General features: G+C 39.8%; 1 protein-coding gene across 3 annotated transcripts in view; it reads right to left on the bottom strand.

Annotated features, from left to right (window-relative positions):
* LOC119876184 (zinc finger protein 37A-like) overlaps nt 1-23410 on the bottom strand; it is a 66916-nt gene that overhangs the window by 42159 nt on the left and 1347 nt on the right. For all 3 annotated transcript variants that reach the window (XR_005357692.1, XM_038533784.1, XM_038533783.1), the window contains exon 2: nt 9670-9732. Coding sequence is in view for 2 of the 3 variants with exons in the window: in XM_038533784.1 (XP_038389712.1) it covers nt 9670-9684 (15 nt within the window). In the remaining variant the exon portion in view is untranslated. The remainder of the gene's footprint in view (nt 1-9669; nt 9733-23410) is intronic.

Below are 23410 nucleotides of genomic sequence, written 5' to 3'. Positions count from 1 at the left end.
CCTCTCCAACATTTGTTGTTTCCTGCCTTGTTAATTTTTCCCATTCTCACTGGTGTGAGGTGGTATCTCATTGTGGTTTTGATTTGTATTTCCCTGATGGCAAGTGATGCAGAGCATTTTCTCATGTGCATGTTGGCCATGTCTATGTCTTCTTCTGTGAGATTTCTGTTCATGTCTTTTGCCCATTTCATGATTGGATTGTTTGTTTCTTTGGTGTTGAGTTTAAAAAGTTCTTTATAGATCTTGGAAACTAGCCCTTTATCTGATATGTCATTTGCAAATATCTTCTCCCATTCTGTAGGTTGTCTTTGAGTTTTGTTGACTGTATCCTTTGCTGTGCAAAAGCTTCTTATCTTGATGAAGTCCCAATAGTTCATTTTTGCTTTTGTTTCTTTTGCCTTCGTGGATGTATCTTGCAAGAAGTTACTATGGCCGAGTTCAAAAAGGGTGTTGCCTGTGTTCTTCTCTAGGATTTTGATGGAATCTTGTCTCACATTTAGATCTTTCATCCATTTTGAGTTTATCTTTGTGTATGGTGAAAGAGAGTGGTCTAGTTTCATTCTTCTGCATGTGGATGTCCAATTTTCCCAGCACCATTTATTGAAGAGACTGTCTTTCTTCCAATGGATAGTCTTTCCTCCTTTATCGAATATTAGTTGCCCATAAAGTTCAGGGTCCACTTCTGGATTCTCTATTCTGTTCCACTGATCTATGCGTCTGTTTTTGTGCCAGTACCACACTGTCTTGATGACCACAGCTTTGTAGTACAACCTGAAATCTGGCATTGTGATGCCCCCAGATATGGTTTTCTTTTTTAAAATTCCCCTGGCTATTCGGGGTCTTTTCTGATTCCACACAAATCTTAAAATAATTTGTTCTAACTCTCTGAAGAAAGTCCATGGTATTTTGATAGGGATTGCATTAAACGTGTATATTGCCCTGGGTAACATTGACATTTTCACAATATTAATTCTGCCAATCCATGAGCATGGAATATTTTTCCATCTCTTTGTGTCTTCCTCAATTTCTTTCAGAAGTGTTCTATAGTTTTGAGGGTATAGATCCTTTACATCTTTGGTGAGGTTTATTCCTAGGTATCTTATGCTTTTGGGTGCAATTGTAAATGGGATTGACTCCTTAATTTCTCTTTCTTCAGTCTCATTGTTAGTGTATAGAAATGCCACTGACTTCTGGGCATTGATTTTGTATCCTGCCACGCTACCGAATTGCTGTATGAGTTCTAGCAATCTTGGGGTGGAGACTTTTGGGTTTTCTATGTAGAGTATCATGTCATCGGCGAAGAGGGAGAGTTTGACTTCTTCTTTGCCAATTTGAATGCCTTTAATGTCTTTTTGTTGTCTGATTGCTGAGGCTAGGACTTCCAGTACTATGTTGAATAGCAGTGGTGAGAGTGGACATCCCTGTCTTGTTCCTGATCTTAGGGGAAAGGCTCCCAGTGCTTCCCCATTGAGAATGATATTTGCTGTGGGCTTTTCATAGATGGCTTTTAAGATGTCGAGGAATGTTCCCTCTATCCCTACACTCTGAAGAGTTTTGATCAGGAATGGATGCTGTATTTTGTCAAATGCTTTCTCTGCATCCAATGAGAGGATCATATGGTTCTTGGTTTTTCTCTTGCTGATATGATGAATCACATTGATTGTTTTACGGGTGTTGAACCAGCCTTGTGTCCCAGGGATAAATCCTACTTGGTCATGGTGAATAATTTTCTTAATGTACTGTTGGATCCTATTGGCCAGTATCTTGTTGAGAATTTTTGCATCCATGTTCATCAGGGATATTGGTCTGTAATTCTCCTTTTTGGCGGGGTCTTTGTCTGGCTTTGGAATTAAGGTGATGCTGGCTTCATAGAACGAATTTGGAAGTACTCCATCTCTTTCTATCTTTCCAAACAGCTTTAGGAGAATAGGTATGATTTCTTCTTTAAACGTTTGATAAAATTCTCCTGGGAAGCCATCTGGCCCTGGACTCTTGTGTCTTGGGAGGTTTTTGATGACTGCTTCAATTTCCTCCCTGGTTATTGGCCTGTTCAGGTTTTCTATTTCTTCCTGTTCCAGTTTTGGTAGTTTGTGGCTTTCCAGGAATGCGTCCATTTCTTCTAGATTGCCTAATTTATTGGCGTATAGCTGTTCATAATATGTTTTTAAAATCGTTTGTATTTCCTTGGTGTTGGTAGTGATCTCTCCTTTCTCATTCATGATTTTATTAATTTGAGTCTTCTCTCTCTTCTTTTTAATAAGGCTGGCTAATGGTTTATCTATCTTATTAATTCTTTCAAAGAACCAACTCCTGGTTCTGTTGATCTGTTCCACAGTTCTTCTGGTCTCGATTTCGTTGAGTTCTGCTCGAATCTTTATTAGCTCCCTTCTTCTCTTGGGTGTAGGATCTATTTGCTGTTTTTTCTCTAGCTCCTTTATGTGTAAGGTTAGCTTTTGTATTTGAGTTCTTTCCAGTTTTTGAATGGATGCTTGTATTGCGATGTATTTCCCCCTTAGGACTGCTTTTGCTGCATCCCAAAGATTTTGAACGGTTGTATCTTCATTCTCATTAGTTTCCATGAATCTTTTTAATTCTTCCTTAATTTCCTGGTTGACCCTTTTATCTTTTAGCAGGATGGTCCTTAACCTCCATGTGTTTGAGGTCCTTCCAAACTTCTTGTTGTGATTTAGTTCTAATTTCAAGGCATTATGGTCCGAGAATATGCAGGGGACAATCCCAATCTTTTGGTATCGGTTCAGACCCGATTTGTGACCCAATATGTGGTCTATTCTGGAGAAAGTTCCATGTGCGCTTGAGAAGAATGTGTATTCAGTTGAGTTTGGATGTAAAGTTCTGTAGATATCTGTGAAATCCATCTGGTCCAGTGTATCATTTAAAGCTCTCGTTTCTTTGGAGATGTTTTGCTTAGAAGACCTATCAAGTATAGAAAGAGCTAGATTGAAGTCACCAAGTATAAGTGTATTATTATCTAAGTATTTCTTCACTTTGGTTAATAATTGATTTATATATTTGGCAGCTCCCACATTCGGAGCATATATATTGAGGATTGTTAAGTCCTCTTGTTGAATAGATCCTTTAAGTATGATATAGTGTCCCTCTTCATCTCTCACTACAGTCTTTGGGGTAAATTTTAGTTTATCTGATATAAGGATGGCTACCCCTGCTTTCTTTTGAGGACCATTCGAATGGTAAATGGTTCTCCAACCTTTTATTTTCAGGCTGTAGGTGTCCTTCTGTCTAAAATGAGTCTCTTGTAGACAGCAAATAGATGGGTCCTGCTTTTTTATCCAGTCTGAAACCCTGCGCCTTTTGATGGGGTCATTAAGCCCGTTCACATTCAGAGTTACTATTGAGAGATATGAGTTTAGTGTCATCATGATATCTATTCAGTCTTTGTTTTTGTGGACTGTTCCACTGAACTTCTTCTTAAAGGGGAATTTTAAGAGGCCCCCTTAAAATTTCTTGCAGAGCTGGTTTGGAGGTCACATATTCTTTTAGTTGCTGCCTGTCTTGGAAGCTCTTTATCTCTCCTTCCATTTTGAATGAGAGCCTTGCTGGATAAAGTATTCTTGGTTGCATGTTCTTTTCATTTAGGACCCTGAATATATCCTGCCAGCCCTTTCTGGCCTGCCAGGTCTCTGTGGAGAGGTCTGCTGTTACCCTAATACTCCTCCCCATAAAAGTCAGGGATTTCTTGTCTCTTGCTGCTTTAAGGATCTTCTCCTTATCTTTGGAATTTGCAAGCTTCACAATTAAATGTCGAGGTGTTGAACGGTTTTTATTGATTTTAGGGGGGGATCTCTCTATTTCCTGGATCTGAATGCCTGTTTCCCTTCCCAGATTAGGAAAGTTTTCAGCTAGAATTTGTTCAAATACATATTCTGGCCCTCTGTCCCTTTCGGCGCCCTCGGGAACCCCAATTAAACGTAGGTTTTTCTTCCTCAGGCTGTCGTTTATTTCCCTTAATCTATCTTCATGGTCTTTTAATTGTTTGTCTCTTTTTTCCTCAGTTTCCCTCTTTGCTGTTAACTTGTCTTCTAGGTCACTCACTCGTTCTTCCACCTCGTTAACCCTCGTCGTTAGGACTTCTAGTTTGGATTGCATCTCATTCAATTGGTTTTTAATTTCTGCCTGATTAGCTCTAAATTCTGCAGTCATGAAGTCTCTTGAGTCCTTTATACTTTTTTCTAGAGCCACCAGTAGCTGTATAATAGTGCTTCTGAATTGGCTTTCTGACATTGAATTGTAATCCAGATTTTGTAACTCTGTGGGAGAGAGGACTGTTTCTGATTCTTTCTTTTGAGGTGAGGTTTTCCTTCTAGTCATTTTGCTCAGTGCAGAGTGGCCAAAAGCAAGTTGTATTGGGAAAAAGAGAAAAAGAGAGGAGAGAAAGAAGGAAAGAAAAGAGAAAGAGAAAAAAAAAAAAAAGGAAGAAAAAGAAAAAAAAAAACGAAAAAAAAAAAAAAAAGAAGAAAAAGAGAAAGAAAAAGAAAGGAGAAAAGGGGTGGGGGAAGGAAACAAATCAAAAAGCAAAACAAAACAAAAACAAAAACAAAAACAAAAACAAAAACAAACAAACAAAAAAAGAACCACCGGGGAGTATCTTCTGATTCTGTGTTCTTTAAGTCCCTTGGCTTCTCCTGGAAGTTGTCCGTCTAGCTGGTGTTCTGGGGGAGGGGCCTGTTGTGCTGATTTTCAGGTGTTAGCAGTTGGGGGAGCTGCTGTGCCCCTGCCTGGTGCAGGGCTCAGTGGGGGTTGTTTACCCCGTGAGGCCGCAGGAGGAACAGCCCCAGTGGCGGGGCAGCTCTGGAAACCTGGATTCAGCTCCGGCAGGAACTCCGTCTGCAGGGCCTGGAGGCTCCGGGGCGGGGCCGCTGATCTGCTCAGCTGGGGCAGGAGCGTCCTTGCTGTCCTGGGCCCTCCCGGCCTCTGCCTGTCCCGGGGGAGGCCGGATCCTGGGCTGTGTCCCGGCGCCCTGTGCTCCGGAGCCTGCGCTGTTGGATTCGCGCTCCCGGGCCGCGCAGCCCCCTCCGCGGAGCTGCCGCCCGAGCCCCTCCGAGCTGCTCCTGGAACCGCGCAGCCCCCACCGCACGGAGCCTCTTCTTCTGCCCGAGCCCCTCCGAGCTGCTCCCGGGGCCCCGCAGCCCCCTCCGCGGAGCCGCCGCCCGAGCCCCTTCAGCTGCTCCGGGTCCCGCCGGGTCCCGCCCTGCGCGCTGCAGCCCTTAGGGAGCTCGGCGCACTCTCCTGGGCGCGCAGTTGCTGTTACTGTCCCAGGGAGCCCGAGGGCATCTGCTCCCTCCTGGGTCCTGCTCCAACTCCCCGCGAACCCCTTTCCCCCGGGAAGGTCGGTGCAGCTCCTGCGTCTCCGGGACGGGGCTCTCCTGTCCTGGGGACACTCGCCCCGGCCTCAGCCCGGCTCCTCGCGGGCCCCTCCCCCTTGGAGGCCTTTGTTCCTTTACTTCTTTTTCCCCGTCTTCCTACCTTGATAGATGCGCGAACTCTTCTCACTGTAGCATTCCAGCTGGTCTCTCTTTGAATCTCAGGCCGAATTCATAGATTTTCAGGATAATTTGAAGGTTTTCTAGGTAGTTTGGTGGAGACAGGTGATTTGGAGACCCTACTCCTCCGCCATCTTGCTCCTCCCAGACCAGACATGATCTTTTAAATAGAAAATCCTAAAGAATCCACAAAGAACCCTATTAGAGCTAATAAGCGAATTCAGCAGAATTGTAGAACACTAGATGAATACACAAAAAGCAGTTGTTTTTCAATACACTAATAATGAACAATCCAAAAGTAAATTAAGAAAACAATTCTATTTACAATATCATAAAAAAATAAAATACTTAGGAACAGATTTAATCAAAGTGGTCCAAGACTTGCACACTGAAAACCACAAAACTGTGCTGAAAGAAATTTTATTTTTTTATTTTTATTTTTATTTTTTTAAGATTTTATTTATTTATTCACGAGAGACATACAGAGACAGGCAGAGACTCAGGCAGAGGCAGAGGGAGAAGCAGGCCCCACACAGGGAGCCCAATGCAGGACTCGATCCCAGGTCCCCAGGATCATGCCCTGGGCTGAAGGCAGACACTCAACTGCTGAGCCACCCAGGCGTCCCAAAATTTTATTTTTTTAAAAGATTTATTTAAAAAATAAAAAATAAAAGATTTATTTATTTATTTATTTATTTATTTATTTATTTATTTATTTATTCATGATAGACATAGAGAGAGAGAAAGAGAGGCAGAGACACAGGCAGAGGGAGAAGTAGACTCCATGCCGGGAGCCTGACGCGGGGCTTGATCCCGGGACCCAGGATTGCGCCCTGGGCCAAAGGCAGGTGCCAAACTGCTGAGCCACCCAGGGATCCCCCTGAAAGAAATTTTAAAAGATTAAATAAATGGACACTCTTTTTTCTTGAAATGGAATATTTAATATAGATAACACGGTGATGCTCCTCCAGTGTTCTACACATTCAATGAAAAATCCAGCAGCCATTTTTTTTGCAGAAATGGACAGGATCTTCAAATTCATATGTAATTGCAGAGGACATCAAATAGCCAAAACAGGGGTACCTGCATGTTGCAGTCGGTTAAGCACCTGATTCTTGGTTTCAACTCAGGTAGTGATCTCAGAGTCATGAGATCGAGCCCCATGTCAGGCTCTGTACTCAGTGTGGAGTCTACTTGAGATTCTCTCTCCCTCTCACTGCCTCTCCTGCTTGTATGCACTCTCTCTCTCTAAAATAAATAAGTCTTTTAACAAAAATAGCCAAAATAATACTGGCAAATTTGTTCAGGAAAACAAATTAGAGAACTCACACTTCTTGACTTCAAACATGCTACAAAGCTACAGTATCAAAACGGGATAGAACTGGCATAATAATATACACATAGAGCAAATGAACAGAATTGACAGTCCAGAAATAAACCCACACATCTATGGTCAACTGATTCTCAACAAAGGTGCCAAGGTCATTCAATGGGAGAAAAAATAGTCTCAATAGATCAAAGACCTAAATGTAAGAGTTATTACATTTAAGAGTATTAACACTCTTAGAAGAAAACAGGAGTGAATCTTCATGATCTTAGATTGACAGTGGATTCTTAGATATGACATCAAAAGCAAATGCAACAAAGTAAAAGAGATAAGCCAGACTTTACCAAATTAAAACCTTTTGTGAATCAAAGGACATACTTTCAAGAGAATGAAAAGATAACTCACAAAATGGGAAGAATATTTGAAAATATATTTGAAAATATATCTGATAAAAGTCTAGTCTCCAAAATACCCTTACAATAAATCGAATTTAAAAATGAGCCAAGGGGATCCCTGGGTGGCGCAGCGGTTTGGCGCCTGTCTTTGGCCCAGGGCGCGATCCCGGAGACCTGGGATCGAATCCCACGTCGGGCTTCCGGTGCATGGAGCCTGCTTCTCCCTCTGCCTATGTCTCTGCCTCTCTCTCTCTCTCTCTCTCTCTCTCTCTGTGACTATCATAAATAAATAAAAATTTAAAAAAAAATAAAATAAAAAATAAAAATGAGCCAAGGATTTAAATGGACATATCTGCAAAGCAGATACACAAATATCCAATAAGCATATGAAAAGATACTCATTAGTCATTAGGAAAAAAGCGAATCAAAACCACAATGAAATAATACTTCATACCCACCAGGGTGGCTATAATAAAGACAATAAGCTTTGTCAATAATGAGGAAAAACGAACTCTTATACATTGTTGGTGGAAATATAAAATTGTGCAGGCATTGTGAAAAACAGTTTGGCATTGTGAAAAACAGTTTGGCTGTTCCTCAAAAAATTAAAACTACAACTGGGGCATCTGGGTGGCTCAGTGACTGAGCATCTGCCTTTGGCTCAGGTCATGATCCCAGTGTCTTGGGATCAAGTCCTGCATTGGGCTCCCTGCAGGGAGCCTGCTTCTCCCTCTGCCTATGTCTCTCCCTCTCTCTCTGTGTCTCCCATGAATAAATAAAAAATCTTAAAAAAAGTTAAAACTACAACAAAAAGTACAATCCAGCATTTCACTTCTCAGTAAATACCCAGAAGAACTAAAGACATATTCAAGAAAACTTGCACATGAATGTTCAAAGCAGCACAATTCACAATAGTGGGAAGGCAGAAATAAGCCAAATGTCTGTTAACTGATAAGTAAACAGAATATAGTCCATTTATACAATGGAATATTATTCAGCAATAAAAAGGAACAAAGTAAAAAAAAAAAGGAACAAAGTCTTGGTAAAAAGGTACAAACATTCAGCTATAAAATGAAGAAGGTCTGAGGATCTAATGTATAACATGGGGACTATAGTTGATACCACTGCATTGTACCACTAAAATTTTCTAAGAGAGAACTTAAAAGTTTCTCACCAAAAAAACAAAAACAAAAACAAAAAACATACAAAAAAAGAAATATATGAGGTGATAGATGTGTTAGCAGATTAGATGGGAAGAATCCTCTGACAATGTATACAAAAATCAAAATCACGATGTTTGCAAAGTATCTTACAGTTTTGTCAAATATACCTTAGTAAAGATGGAAAAGAAAAAGAATGACATCTGTAACATGCCCAATATGGACGCATTTTTAAAACATTATACTAAGTGAAGGAAGACACATAAAACAATACATATTGTATGACTGCATTTATATAAAAGACCCAGAAGACAAAAGTCCATACTGAGGGAAAGGAGATGAATTCCCAGGGACTGGGAATTCTGAAGTTGTTTTAAGAACATGTAGTCAGGGATCCCTGGGTGGCGCAGCAGTTTAGCGCCTGCCTTTGGCCCAGGGTGTGATCCTGGAGACCTGGGATCGAATCCCATGTCGGGCTCCCGGTGCATGGAGCCTGCTTCTCCCTCTGCCTATGTCTCTGCCTCTCTCTCTCTCTGTGACTATCATAAATAAATAAAAAATTAAAAAAAAAAGAACATGTAGTCAAATTATTCCAAAGAAATTCTAGGTTATCAAAGGAAAACAAAACAAACTAAGACCAATGGAAAGCTGTCTACATGGGCTTCAGTCATACATCCTCCTAAGAAACCTCACTTAACTAGGTTCCTCTTGGTACTGTTTCTTGCTTCCATTAAAGAATAATTACAGGCATTTAGTTCATGGTTGCCAACAGAAGGTTGTTCATCATTTATATAAACAGAAACAAAATTTTTTTATTCAGCTTTCAAAACCAGAAAGTCTTTAGGTTCCAAAAAAAAAAGCGGGCTGCTCTATGCATGTCTTTTTTTTTTTTAGAGGTGGGGGGAGGAAATCAAGGCTAAAAGGCCAGAAATATTTGCAAGTTAAGTTTGATAACCATCTAACTTCATATGATGTGTGTGTGCATCTATCTCCTGCCAACTTTGCCTTATTGATCTGCAAATCCAATGCTACTGGTCATACACCTCATCACCTAAAATTCTATTCAAAAATGAAAATCCTCAGGCCCCACTCTATGGTTGAAAAAACTTCCCAGTTTTGATCTGATGCACACTAAAGTTTGAGAACTACTGTGCTATGCTGTTTTCTTCAGGTTCATTATAGTTCTACTTTTCCATTTTAAATATAGGCATCATTAACCTTATAAAATCCATTATAAAACAAACCAGAAAATGACTTCAACAACTCACACAGGATTTCTTCATATTTTGCTGATCTCTCTTGGAAAAATATAGAGGTCTCTGAAGGTAGAGCTGGGATAGAAAAAGAGGAATGAAGTCATTAGAGGTACAGATTGCCTTACAGTTCTTGGACTTGTCTTTTTTTGTTTTTAAGATTTTATTTATTTATGAGACACAGAGAGAGAGGGGCAGAAACACAAGCATAGGGAGAAGCAGACTCCACACAGGGAATCTGATGCGGGACTTGATCCTGGGACTAGATCCCAGGACTCCAGCCAGGTTCACGCCCTGAGCCAAAGGCAAGCGCTAAACCACTGACCCACCCAGCAATCCCCTTGGACTTGTCTTCATAAAAATCTGCAAACATCACCAGGGTGAAATGCCTCTCTGTGGGAGAGTATCCTTTTCACCTTACAGATCGGGCAGGAAAGGACATAGGATAAAGCACCCACACATCCACATGTGACTGTGATTTGGCCATGCAGAGCTTGGGTGTGCAACTTTTCATGGGATGAATGGAAGTATTGTCGAGGACATTTTAAAAAAGATTTTATTTATTCATGAGAGACACACAGAGAGAGAGACAGGCAGAGGGAGAAGCAAGCTCCCTGTAGGGAGCCCAATGCGGAACTCCATCCCAGGACCGCGGGAACATGCTGAGCTGAAGGCAGATGCTCAACCGCTGAGCCACCCAGGGTGTCCCTTGTGTAGGACACTTTTAAAACAATGTGTATACCCCTTTCTTCTGTTTCAAAGAAATTTTTAAAATGAGAAAATTGGTTAGACAAATTGCACTATGTTAAATGAAGCAACACTAAACCTTCAGCAAAGGTTGTATAACAAAAGTTGTTACATGTACATTTCCTTGTTTACTCCTCCAGTTAGAGAACCCAACCAAAGCTATGAAAAAAAGGAGGGAGGTACTTTCAGGTAAGGGTACTTTTTAATTGTTTTTCTAAAGGACGTGCAGATTCTCCAATGGCTGTCTTTTAAGGAATGTATGTTACCAGTGATGATGTACCATTGAATTGGAGAGGCTCAACATCTCTTCTGGGTTCCACCCCTAACACAATGCCAGGGAAACTCACGTATACTCTTGGCATCTATTTCTCCTCAACTTTTAAGAAGAAACATAACTCTTCTTGTACTGTTGTCCTATAAAGAACTCATCAACACATCTTTAAATGCTAGATTCATTGTATGGGAAGAGCTCAGAATTGGGAAAGAGGGAAAAATAAAGACAGTGGGGATTGAACTGGGATTGGTGAGACAAAACTGACTCACATCTAGTGTTAAGGCCCTTCCCCACATATCCCTGGAAGGCCTCCACTGAAGTTTTATTTCCTGTGTTGGAAAACTGCCCTTCACTCCTTTCACCCTGGTTGCCCTCCTCCAGGCCTCCCATCATTGGGCAGCCTGGGAAAGCCTCTGAATGTGGCAACACTCTCAAATCTCACTCATTCTGAACAGGCTGTGAAAATCTAGGGTCTCCTCGTCTCCAGGAACACAGAGGCAGCATAGTTTAAGAGGCATCTTGGGTGGCTGGGTGGGTTAAGCAACTGACTGGGTCTCAGCTGAAGTCTTGATCTCAGGGTCATGAGCTGAGTCCCACACTGACCCTATTTAAAAACAAACTCAAATAGTGGGAAGGTTCTCTCCACCTAACATTCTGTTCTTAGAGACTCCTCCTTACTTCACCTCCTTGTTCTAAGGTAGATGAGAAATGAGCCTGAAGGGCAAATTCATTTTAACTGCAATTGTCACGCAGGCCCACAGTTCAAACGTATTTGTTATTATATAGAATCTGAGGTCAGACTATCAATAAACTCAAATCAAGGCTGCTGCAAACACTGTTACAGACCTAATTTGGAAACAGTTATGCTATCCCTATCAAAAGCTCTGAAGACACCTAGGAATCCCCGAAACTGAACTACTACATGGTAAGATTCCAGCATTCAAAATTGTTTTTTCACATGTCAAATTATTTCTTTTAAGTGCTATGCAGGATGCAATGTTTGCTTTTTATAACCAAGAAACTAAATTGCAGAGACTACGATATTTGAGAAACAACTAAAATTGTCTTCTAGTTTGCTAGCGTTGTGACCCAGGAGTATGTAACATTCCTCGCCGTCTCCGTGTTCTTTTTCGTTACAAGGAGAGCTGCACCGACCTAAGTGAGCGTAAAGTGATGAGCGCTAGGAGTAAGTCTATTGACAACAGCAGTTGGTATCTACTGCTAGGCTCTGAGCTGCAGTATTTAATCCTCCGAACAATCTTCAGTTTTACAGACGTGAAGTCTCGGCGTCGGCGCGGGTCACCACCGCAGAGGATTCTTTCTTGCCCAGCACGAGCCGAGGCACCTGCCCAAGCCCGCCCCGCTCCACCGGGCGCTGCTCCCACGGCCGCCCCCCGCCGCCCCCCGCCGCCCCGTGGTCCCTCCGCGCAGCCGGCGCCTCCTCGTACCGCCTCTCGGTGGAACAGCCGAGTCCCGCCGAGGCCCGCGGGTCGGTCGGTTCCCGCTGCCGGGCACTGCCGCCTGCGCCCGCTTCCTGGGGCCACGCAGGGGCCGCCCAGATCTCCCCACTCGGGCGCACCGGCTCCCAGGGCGGCGGGCGGACCCGCGGGCTCCAACCCGCAGGCTCCTGGAAACTCCGACCCGTGCCTCGCCGTCGGCGGCGGGGCCTGAGCGAGCCCGCGAGGTGACGCACAGGCGCGAAAGGAGCGGCGGAAGGCCGGGTCCCGGGACCTCGGGCGGCGCCCCCCCAGCCGTCCGCGCCGCAGTCCCCGTGAGCCCGCTCGCCCAGGGCTTCGGAGAATAGCTGAAACATCGCTTCTTCAGCAATTCAGAGATTGTGGCTTGGGTCGGTTGCTTCTGTACGCAGCCCTGATTTTTTCAGTACCTCAACGAAATGTCTCACAATCAGTGTGCCTTTTGAACCAAGCTAAATGTAAATCAGTGTGCATTTTGAATACAGGTAGGGTATATTCAAGGGTACTGTAAATACTAGAAATCGAATTAAATAGGAAATACTAGCCATAAAATAAAAATAACTGTTTCAAAGTAAACAACAGATAAAATAACATTTCAGCTGTGAAGAAGGGTAAGCAACTGGGACCTTCAAATATCAAATAAAAATAAATCCAGACTTCAGTAAAGGGAACCTTATTTCAAAAAGACTATTTCAATAAGAACAATGCTCTGACTTCAGGAACTAAAAGCATCTCAAAATTCAATAGAAGAAAGCTTCTCTGGGGCACCTCACTGGCTCAGTTGGGGGGAGTGTGTGACTCTTGATCTTAGATTGTGAGTTTGAGCCCCACTTGGGTGTAGAGATTACTTACGTAAGTAAACTTTAGAAAAAGGCATTTCTTTTAGAAGGAGGAGTAAGAAGTCTGATAGGAGTACATGATAAGACATTTACAAATAAGCAGGAACTTTTGAGAGGAAACTGGGCAAGTGAGTGCGGAAAATGAACTAAAAGCATGATGGGATAGTCTGATATGAAATGTTCCAGCTGTGGTCAGCCAACCACGGGTAGAGCTGTTCAGGGTGTTTGCTCAGACCTGGGGATGAAACAAATGCAGGGGCTTGTGAAGGGAAGTGAAGCCAGACCAAAGTTTAGTCAAGCTAAGTCAGTGTGGATTTGACGTATAAAAAAATTCTAAAAGCTGTCCTTTAAGCATAAAGAGAGCACTAGACATTATGTAGTAACTTGAAGCCATATTTTTAATTTAAATTAACATATAATGTATTTATTTCAGAGGTAGAAGTCAGTGATTCATTCATAATACCCAGTGCTGTTTAAGTCACAAGGGCATCACCCAGTTACCCATCTCCCCACCCCCCTTCCCTCCAACAATCCTGTTTTTTTCCTATGATTAAGAGTTTCTTATGGTTTGTCTCCCTCTCTCAGTTCATTGTTTTATTTTTTCTTCTCTTCCCCTATGATCCTCTGTTTTGTTTCTTAAATTCCACACATGAATGAAATCATATAATTGTCTTTGATTGACTTACTTCACTTGGCATAATACCTTCTAGTTCCAGCATGTCTTTGCAAATGGCAAGATTTCATTTTTTTTGGATGGCTTAGTAGTATTCCATTGTATATATAGACCACATTTTCTTTATCCATTCATCTGTTGTGGACATTGCTGTATAAACATTGGGTTGCAGGTGCCCTTCAGAATACTGCATTTATGTCTCTGGGCTAGTTCTATTTTTTACTTTTTGAGGAGCCTCCATACTGTTTTCCAGAGTAGCTACACCAACTTGCATTCCCACCAACACCACATCCTTGCCAACATCTGCTGTTTCCTGAATTGTTAATTTTAGCCATTCTCTTGAGATTTTGATTTGTATTTCCCTGATGCTAGGTGATGTTGAGCATTTTTTCATGTATCTGTTGGCCATTTGCATGTCTCCTTTGGAGAAATGCCTATTCATGCCTACTGCCCATTTCTTGATTGGATTATTTGTTCTTTGGGTGTTGAGTTTGATGAGCTCTTTATAGATGATGAATACTAGCCCTTTATCTGATAAGACATTTGCAAATATCTTCTGCCATTCTGTTGGTTGTCTTGATTTTGTCGAATGGTTCCTTTGCTGTGCAAAAGCCTTTATCTTGATGAAGTCCCAATAGTTCATTTTTGCCTTTGTTTCCCTTATGTTTGGAAATGTGTCTAGCAAGAAGTTGCTGAAGCTGAAGTCACAGAGGTTGCTGCCTATGTTCTCCTCTAGGGTGGATTCCTGTCTCACATTTAGGTCTTTCATCCACTTTGAGTCCATTTTTGTATATGGTGTGAGGAAATAGTCCAGTTTCATTCTTCTGCATGTGGCTGTCCAATTTTCCCAAACTGTTGAAGAGACTGTCTTTTTTCTGTTGGACAGTCTTTCCTGCTTTGTCAAAAATTAGTTGACCATAGAGTTGAGGGTCCAATTCTGGGTTTTCTATTAAGTTCCATTGATCTATGTGTCTGTTTTTGTGCCAGTTCCATACTGTCTTGATGATTACAGCTGTGTAATATAGCTTGAAGTCTGGGATTATGATGCCACTAGTTTTGGTTTCTTTTAACATGAAGTCACGTTAAGAAATAAAGAATACCAGTAAAGATAGCTACATAAGTAAATATAAAAACCAGTATCACTTTATTTTTTATTAGTAACTCCTCTACCTTTTTCTAATATAAGGTAAAAGATAAATGCACCAACGATAAATATAAAACAATGTTAATACCAAGAAACACATAAATTAGCAGAACTCAAGAAGAAATAGAATATCTCAACAGATACATAACAAATAGAGATTGAATCAGTAATGAAAAACCCCTCAACAACAAAGAGCCTAGGATCAGATGGCTTTACTGGTGAATTCAACCAAATATTTAAAAGAGTAATTAGCATCAATACTTTCCAAACTCTCACATAAAATAATGGAGGAGAGAACACTTCACTCATTCTATGATGCCAACATTCTCCTTATTAAAAACCAAATGACAAAGCCCTCACCAAGAAAAACTATAGATGAAAATTATCAGTATAGTTATAAAAACCCTCAAAAAAGTACTAACAATCACACACACACACACACACACACACACACACTCATATACATACTCTACTGGCCCTGATATATGAATTAGGTTAGTTTTAAGATACAAGATCAATACTGAAAAATCACTTGTGTTTCTATATAGCAGCAATGGATAATCTGAAAAGGAAATTAAATTCCATTTCTAATAGTATGTATGCTAAAGAATAAAATATCTAGGAATAATCTTAAGGAGATAAAGAAATTGTACACTGAAATCTGTACAACATTACTAAAAGAATTGAAGTAGACTGAAATAAATGGAAAGACATTCCATTTTCATCCTATGGAAGACATAATGTTAAGATGGCAATATTACTCAAAGCATCTACAGATTGAATGCAATATCTATCAAAATTTTACAGCTGTTTTGCAGAAATGAAAAAGCTAATCCTCAAATTCCTAAAGAGTATGAAGCATCTCAGCCAAAGCAATGTTTAAAATGAACAAAGTTGAATGATGCACACCTCATGATTTCTAAACTTACCACACAGCTACATAAAAGAAATAGTAGGAGATATCCAGGTTTGATGTGGATCTGTGCAACTGTTTACGCCCACCAAATTTTTGTGTAAGCAATAACAAACTTTCTAGAAGCTTCTTTATATCATACTTCAAAATGAACATGCTCCTTATCTAGTAATCCTACGTTTGGTACAATGCTAATAAAATAATTGTCAAGATGAAGATAAAAATAGATATAAATCATCAATGTGATTAAACAAACAGGGGAATTTCATTACAGAATATTGCAGCAATACTGTGAACAACTTTCTATGTACAAATTCAACAGCGTAGAAGAAATGGATTTCTTGAAAATCACAAACTTCCAAAACTCAACCAAAGTGAAATTGGCAATCTGAATAGTCCTACTACCATTTAAAAACTGGATTTGTACTTAAAAATCTCCTAAAAAAGAAAATTCAGGACCCAGATTATTTCACTGGAGAATTGCCCCATTTAAAGAAGAATTCATTCCATTTTACACAATATTGTTCAGAAAATAGAAGAGAAGGAAACACTCCCCATCTAATTTTATGAGATGTATGTTATCCTGATACCAATATCAACCAAGAAGTACAAAAATAAACCTACAGACCAATGTCCTCATGAACTTAGATGCAACAATCCTCAAAAAAATACCAGCAAATTGAATCCAGCTGTACAGATAGATCTATTATCTATCTATCTATCTATCTATCTATCTATCTATCTATCTATCTATCTATCATCTATCTATAAAATACACCTTGACCAAGTAGAATTTATTCCTGGTAGACAAAGCTAGTTTAACATCAAAAATAAATCATGTAATCCACTATATCTACAGGCTAAAAGTTACCAGCAATTCTACATAAAATCAGTTTTTACTTTCAGGATTTCTCCATTACCCATATAGGCACCAACTGGCCTTCACTGTGATGCCCCATGGTTAGGAGATTGGAGAATCAGTGCTATGAAGTTACTCTGACCTAAAGACTTTGTGTTTTCTGTATTTTTTAAAAAGATTTTATTTATTTATTCATGAGAGACACAGAGAGAAAGAGAGGCAGACACAGGCAGAGGGAGAAGCAGGCTTCATGCAGGGAGACCGACGTGGGACTCGATCCCTGGTCTCCAGGATCACGCCCTGGGCTGAAGGCGGCGCTAAACCACTGAGCCACCAGGGCTGCCCTGTGTGTTCTGTATTTGTGTGCAAGTGTACATTAGTGATTTTATCTTTCTGACAGCTAATAATTTATCTATATGGCAAGCTAACTTGTTAGCTTGCAAGTTAAGATGAAAATTTCATACCTTCACTATTTATGACTTAATAGCTAATGTCCACAAAAGGTACTCTTGATCAAGTGCACAAAGTAGTATGGTCTATGAATGTCAGCAAGCCTCTTTCCTCATCTACTACAGTGATCATGGTCTCAATAAATCCATGAATAAAGTACCCATGTTAGCAGGGATAGACATTATATATGGGCAACAATATGGACCTCCCCTTACCAAGGCTGACTTAGTTAATGCTACTGCTTAGTGCCAAATTAGTCATCAAGAATAGATAGGGATAGACATTATACATGGACAACAATAGGGACTTCCCCTTACCAAGACTGACTTAGATAATGCTACTGCTAAGTGCCAAGTCAGTCATCAAGAACAGAGATTAACACCAAGTTCTGATACGGCAACATTATCTGGGAGAACTAGTAAGCTACCTCCTGGCAGGCTGATTTATATTTGACCTCTTCCATCATGGAAAGGACAGAGATTTATTCTTTTTGGAACAGATACATATTCTGGATATGGATTTGTCTTTCTTATCTGCATTGCTCCTATCAGCACCACTAGTCATGGTCTCAAAGAATGCCTTATTCACCATCATAGTATTCCTTTGGTCAAGAAATTCATTTCATAGCAAAGGAAGTGCACCATTAAGTTCATGCCCATTGAATTAACTGGTCTTACCAAATACTTTATTACACTGAAACAGCTAGCCTAACTGAAAAGTAGAATGGCTTACTGGAGATTCAGTTATGTTGCCAATTGGAAGATAACATCCTCAGAAAATAGATGCGGTCTTTAGGAATGTAATACATACTTTCAAGTGAGCAAAGTTACTGCCACTTTCCCAGTGGCTGCTAGGCTCCTGGCACCAACAGAGCATTATTGACCCTACCAAATCAATGGGAGGATTTTTTGTATACTCTCACCACCCCAAGATTTCAGGTCTTCAAGGGTCTTAGACTCAGAGACTCCTTAACCCCGAGAAGACTTTATAGGCCTCAGAGCCCACACACGTTTTCTCCTTTAATGCAAATGTAGTAGGAACAGTAGGACCAAGGTAATGTTGTTCTTGATTCATAGGCAAATATTTGCAAATACCATTCTCAACAATGTTTTTTATTTAGGTCTTGGTTCATGTTGAAAATAGTTGTGATGGTTGTTCATGCAATATTATGAATGTACACTCACATCATGTACAATAGTTATCAAAAAGATTACCATTGGAGGCCTGGGTGGTTCAGTGGTCTGCCTTTGACTCAGGGTGTGATCCTGGGGTCCTGAGATCAAGTTCCACATTGGGCTTCCTGCGAGGAGGCTGCTTCTCCCTCTGCTTGTGTCTCTGCCCCCCCCCCCCCTCTGTGTCTCTCATGAGCAAATAAATAAAATCTTAAAAAAAAAAAAGATTACCATGAATAAATGCTCACAAAAAGAGATGTTCACACAAAAGCAAATAATATGCAAACACTTTCAGCAGCTTTCAGAAGCTTTTTCACTAGAAACTAAGCAGACAGCAATAGAATGGCATATATAAAGTGCTTAAAGAAATATCTAACTATTCTCTTAAGAAACCCAAATTACATCTGAATATACATACAGGTTTAGAGAAAAGAACGGAAATATACCATGCAATTGCTAACCAGAAAAACCTGAAAAAACCTATATAAATACTAGATAAACTCATGTCACAAGGAATATTATCCAAGATGAGGAGCAACATTACACAGGGTAAATGAGACCAATTACCAAGAAAGCATAACAATTCTAAATGTGTATGCATCTAACAACAGAGCTTCAAAATACAGGAGGCAAAAACTGATAGAATTGAAAGAAAAAAAATAGAAAAATCCTAATTGAAGACATTGGCATTTTTTTCAGCGGAAAGAAAATCAGTCAGGATTTCAACATAAATAGCACTACCATCCAAATACCCAATTGACATTGATAGAACATTTCACCTAACAGTGGCCAAATACATTTTTAAAAAGATTTTGTTTATTTATTTAGAAAGCAGGTGAGCAGGGGGAGGGAGAGAAAGAAACTTAAGCTCATGCTGGGAACAGAGCCTGATGCGGAGCTTGATCTCATGACCCTGAGATCATGACCTGAGCTGAAACCAAGAGTCTGACACTTAACCAATTGAGCCACCCAGGTGCCCTGTGTATAATTTTTAAAAGTACCAAAACCCAGAATATTTATGTAAAAACTTAACAAATATATACAAGATCTATATGCTTAACTCTATAAGCACTGATGAAAGAAATTAAGGAAAATCCAAAAAAAAAAAAAAAAAAAAGGAAAGATATACAGTGTTCCTTGCTTGTAACCCTCAATATTTTTTTCTTTTTTTAAGATTTTATTTATTTGAGAGAGAGATAGCAAGAGAGAGCATGAGTTGGGGGGAGGGACAGAGGGAGAGGGAAAGAAGTAGGCTCCCCAACTGAGCAGGGAACCCAAAGTGTAACCCTCAATATTATGCGTTAATCCCTCCCAACTTAATCTATAGATCCAGTGTAGTTCCAGTAAAAATCCAAGCAAACCTATGTATTGTTATGACAAGCTTATTATAAAATTAATGTGGAAATGCAAAAGATCTAGAATAGTCAAAACAATTTTGCAGAAAAATAAAGTTGATGGTCTCACGCTACCCAATCTCAAGACTTACTCTAAACCAGTAATATTAAAGATTGTGATATTGGGGATGCCTGGGTGGTTCAGTGGTTGAGCATCTCCCTTTGCCCCAGGACATGGTCCTGGGATCTGGGATTGGGATCGAGTCCCACATCAGGCTCCTTGTAGGGAGCCTGCTTATCCCTTGGCCTGTGTCTCTGCCTCTCTCTCTCTCTCTGTGTGTGTCTCTCCTGAATAAATAAAATCTTAAAAAAAAAAAAAAAGACTGTTATATTGGTGAAAGGATGAATACAGAAATCAGTGATGGAACAGAATAGAGGGAACAAAAATAAACCCACACAAATATGTCCACTTGGCTGCTGACATAGGTACACAGCCAGTTCAGTGAGAAAAGACAGTCTTTTCAGCAAATGGTGCTGGAACATTTAAACATCCAAATGCAAAACATGAAAACAAAATAAAAACACCAATCTATACTTCATACCTCCTCCAAAAGTTAACTCAAACTGGATTTTAGACTTAAATAAACTTATAATTCTAAAACTTCAAGATGAATGGGTAGGAGAAAATTTCTGTGACCTTGGGTTATGCAAAAAGTATTTTTGAGTTTTACACCAAAATTGCAATCCATGAAAGGAAAAACTGATAAAGTAGACTTTATGAAAATGGAAACCTCTTGCTCCGTTCAGAAACTGTTAAAATGACAAGACAAGCCACACACTGGTAATAATAAAATAAAATAATAAAAAAATTAAAATAGAATAAAATAAAATAAAATAAAAAATAAATAAAATAAAATAATAAAATAAAATAAAATACCAATCACATCTCTGACAAAGTATTTGTATTAGAATATATAGTTATTAAAAACAAAAATAAAATAAATGATTGAACTTTAAAACAGACAAAAGGTGTGAAATGTTACTAAAGAAGATTCAGACCTAGCACATAAGCATGTGAAAAACATGTACAACATCAGTTTATAAGGAAATGCAGATTTAAACTGCCATAAGGCTATTACACGCCTATTAGAATAGAAAAACGAAACAAAACAAAAAACAGACAAACATTAAACATACAAAATGCCGCTGTGGATTTTGAGAAATAAGAACTCTCATTCACTGGAGCCCACCTGGGTGGCTCAGGTAGTGATCCCAGAGTCCTGGGATACCACTCTGCGTTGTTGGGCTCCCTGGTCAGCAGAAAAGCTGCTTCTCCCTCTGCCTCTCCCCACTGCTTGTGCTCATGATTTCTCTGAAATAAATGAAATCTTACACACTCACACACACACACACACACACACACATACACACACAAACCTCTTATTCATTGTTGATGGGAATGCAAAAATATATAAACATTTTGGAAAACAGTTTTAAAGTTTCTTATAAATTTAAACATATACTTACCATAAATTACCATAAATCCTACTCCTGTGTATTTACTCAAGTGAAATGAAAACTAAGTCAACACAAAATCCTCAACACAATGTATAATATATAGTATAATTATATATATATATAAAATGTATAGTATATCTATTCATAATCACGAAAACAGGTAAAAACTCAAGTATCCTTCAACAGGTGAATAAACCGTAATATTTAAAATAGAATACTATTCAGTAATAAAAAAGGAATGAAGGAATGAACTAATGCCTCACACTATCATAGGAAAAATCTTTTTTTTAAAGATTTTACTTATTTATTCATGAGAGACACACAGAGAGAGGCAGAGACATAGGCAGAGGGGGAAGCAGGCTCCATGCAAGGAGTCCGATGTGGGACTCGATCCCAGGGCCCTGGGATCAAGACTTGAGCCAAAGGCAGATGCTCAACCACTGAGCCACCCAGGCATCCCAGGAAAAAAAAAATCTTAAATGATTTTTGCTTAAGTGAAAGAAGTTAAACCTAAAAACTGCATTTTATATCATTCAATCTATTTTGACATTTTTGAAAAGGTTAAATTATAGGACAGAGAACAAATCAGTGGATGCCAGGGGTTTGGGGCGAAAGGGGCAGCTGAGTAAGAACAGGTCACCTGAGGGGAACCTAGTAATTAGGATTATGGCACATGGTACCATGGGGATGCATTCATCAAAACTCAGAGCTGTACACCACGAAGAGAGAATGTAACTCTATTCAAATAAAGAAAAAAAATCAAACAGGGTACAAATACAATGCAGACTGTGACAAGCCATTCTGTGTTTACAATTTTTACAAATGTATCACATAATCTTAATTGTTTTAAAATGGGAGTAAAAGAGCTAACCTAAATAATTCCGTAAACCAATACTTTGACTGGATGTGTTGAGACTGAAAACAAACAGAACTGTACATAAACACTCTAGTTGGTAAATTCTCCAGGAGTTAGCAATTCTGAAACTACGTGTATGCAAGGGCAAGAAGAATATATATATATTGTAGATAATGGTAACCAGGTATCTTGGTGTCTATGAAGTTAAAAATAAGCAAGGGGTGGGTGGGAAGGCTAGAATGAACCTTGGGTTAAACTAAAATATTTTAGTATTAGCTCACTAATTTTCATATATGTAGTCCTGTGTGTGTATACAGATAGGTATAGAAGTATGGATAGTGTGATGCAGATGACTAGCACGGATTGGTACACATACATATATTTCTTAGCTGGGGTCAGCTGAGAGGGTCTAGAAAGTTTCACCCAGGACCGATCAGCACACCTAGAGCTCAGATTTTGATTTCTCCAATTAAAAGGAATCAGGACTCTGAAAAAATGCCTGATCCTGGGGCTGGGGCACAGAAAATACAAGGAGCCTGAAGCATCCTGTGTGACAAAAAGTAAGAAGTACTTCAGAAACAATTATAAGAGGGACGCCTGGGTGGCTCAGTGGTTGAGCATCTGCCTTTGGCTCAGGGCATGATTCCAGGATCTGGGATCGAGTCCCACATTGGGCTCCCTGCATGGAGCCTGCTTCTCTGCCTCTGTCTCTGCCTCTCTCTCTCTCTCTGTGTCTCTCATGAATAAATAATAAAATCTTAAAAAAAAAAAACAATTATAAGAATTTGGAGAAAGGACCCAGAGGCCAACCTGTGAGATAGCTCTTAATGCCCAAACTGGAACAACATGAGCAACATAACACAATAGTATCAGATGAAATGAAAAGAGGGAGGAGAAAGGAGCTGATTTGTGAAAAGGAGCAACAATAGGGATGAATCTTAAATGAATTTTGCTAAGTGAAAATAGCCAAACTCAGGAAATACTTTTTTCTTTTTAAAGAAAAAATGTATAATGTACTATATATATATATATAGTACATCTATTCATAATCACCAAAACAGGTAAAAACTCAAGTATCCTTCAACAGGTGAATAAAATGTAATATCTAAAATGGAATCCTATTCAGTAATAAAAAAGGAATGAACCTCATTAGAGGTACACAGAGAGAGAGGCAGAGAGACAGGCTAAGGGAGAAGCAGGCTCCCTGCAAGGAGCCCAATGTGGGACTCGATCCTGGACCCTGGGATCATGCCCTGAGCTAAAGGGATGCTCAACCGCTCAGCCACCCAGGCGTCCCAGGAGATACTTATTATATAATTCTGTTGACATTCTGAAAAAGTCAAAACCTTAAGACATAAAACAGATGAAAGGGTTGGGTAAGAAAGGTGGGGTTAACAATGGCGAAGAGTAAAATAAACATGTCTGTACTGATATAAATGACAGAATTAATAAATGGGGGAAATGAAAATCTTTCCTTTACAGAAGAATCCCAATAAATATTG

Source organism: Canis lupus, chromosome 4 (assembly GCF_011100685.1).
Source record: "Canis lupus familiaris isolate Mischka breed German Shepherd chromosome 4, alternate assembly UU_Cfam_GSD_1.0, whole genome shotgun sequence".
In the NCBI taxonomy this organism is placed as follows: domain Eukaryota; kingdom Metazoa; phylum Chordata; class Mammalia; order Carnivora; family Canidae; genus Canis; species Canis lupus.
Note: the sequence above shows the minus strand (reverse complement) of the source record. Positions and strands in the feature narration are given on the sequence as shown.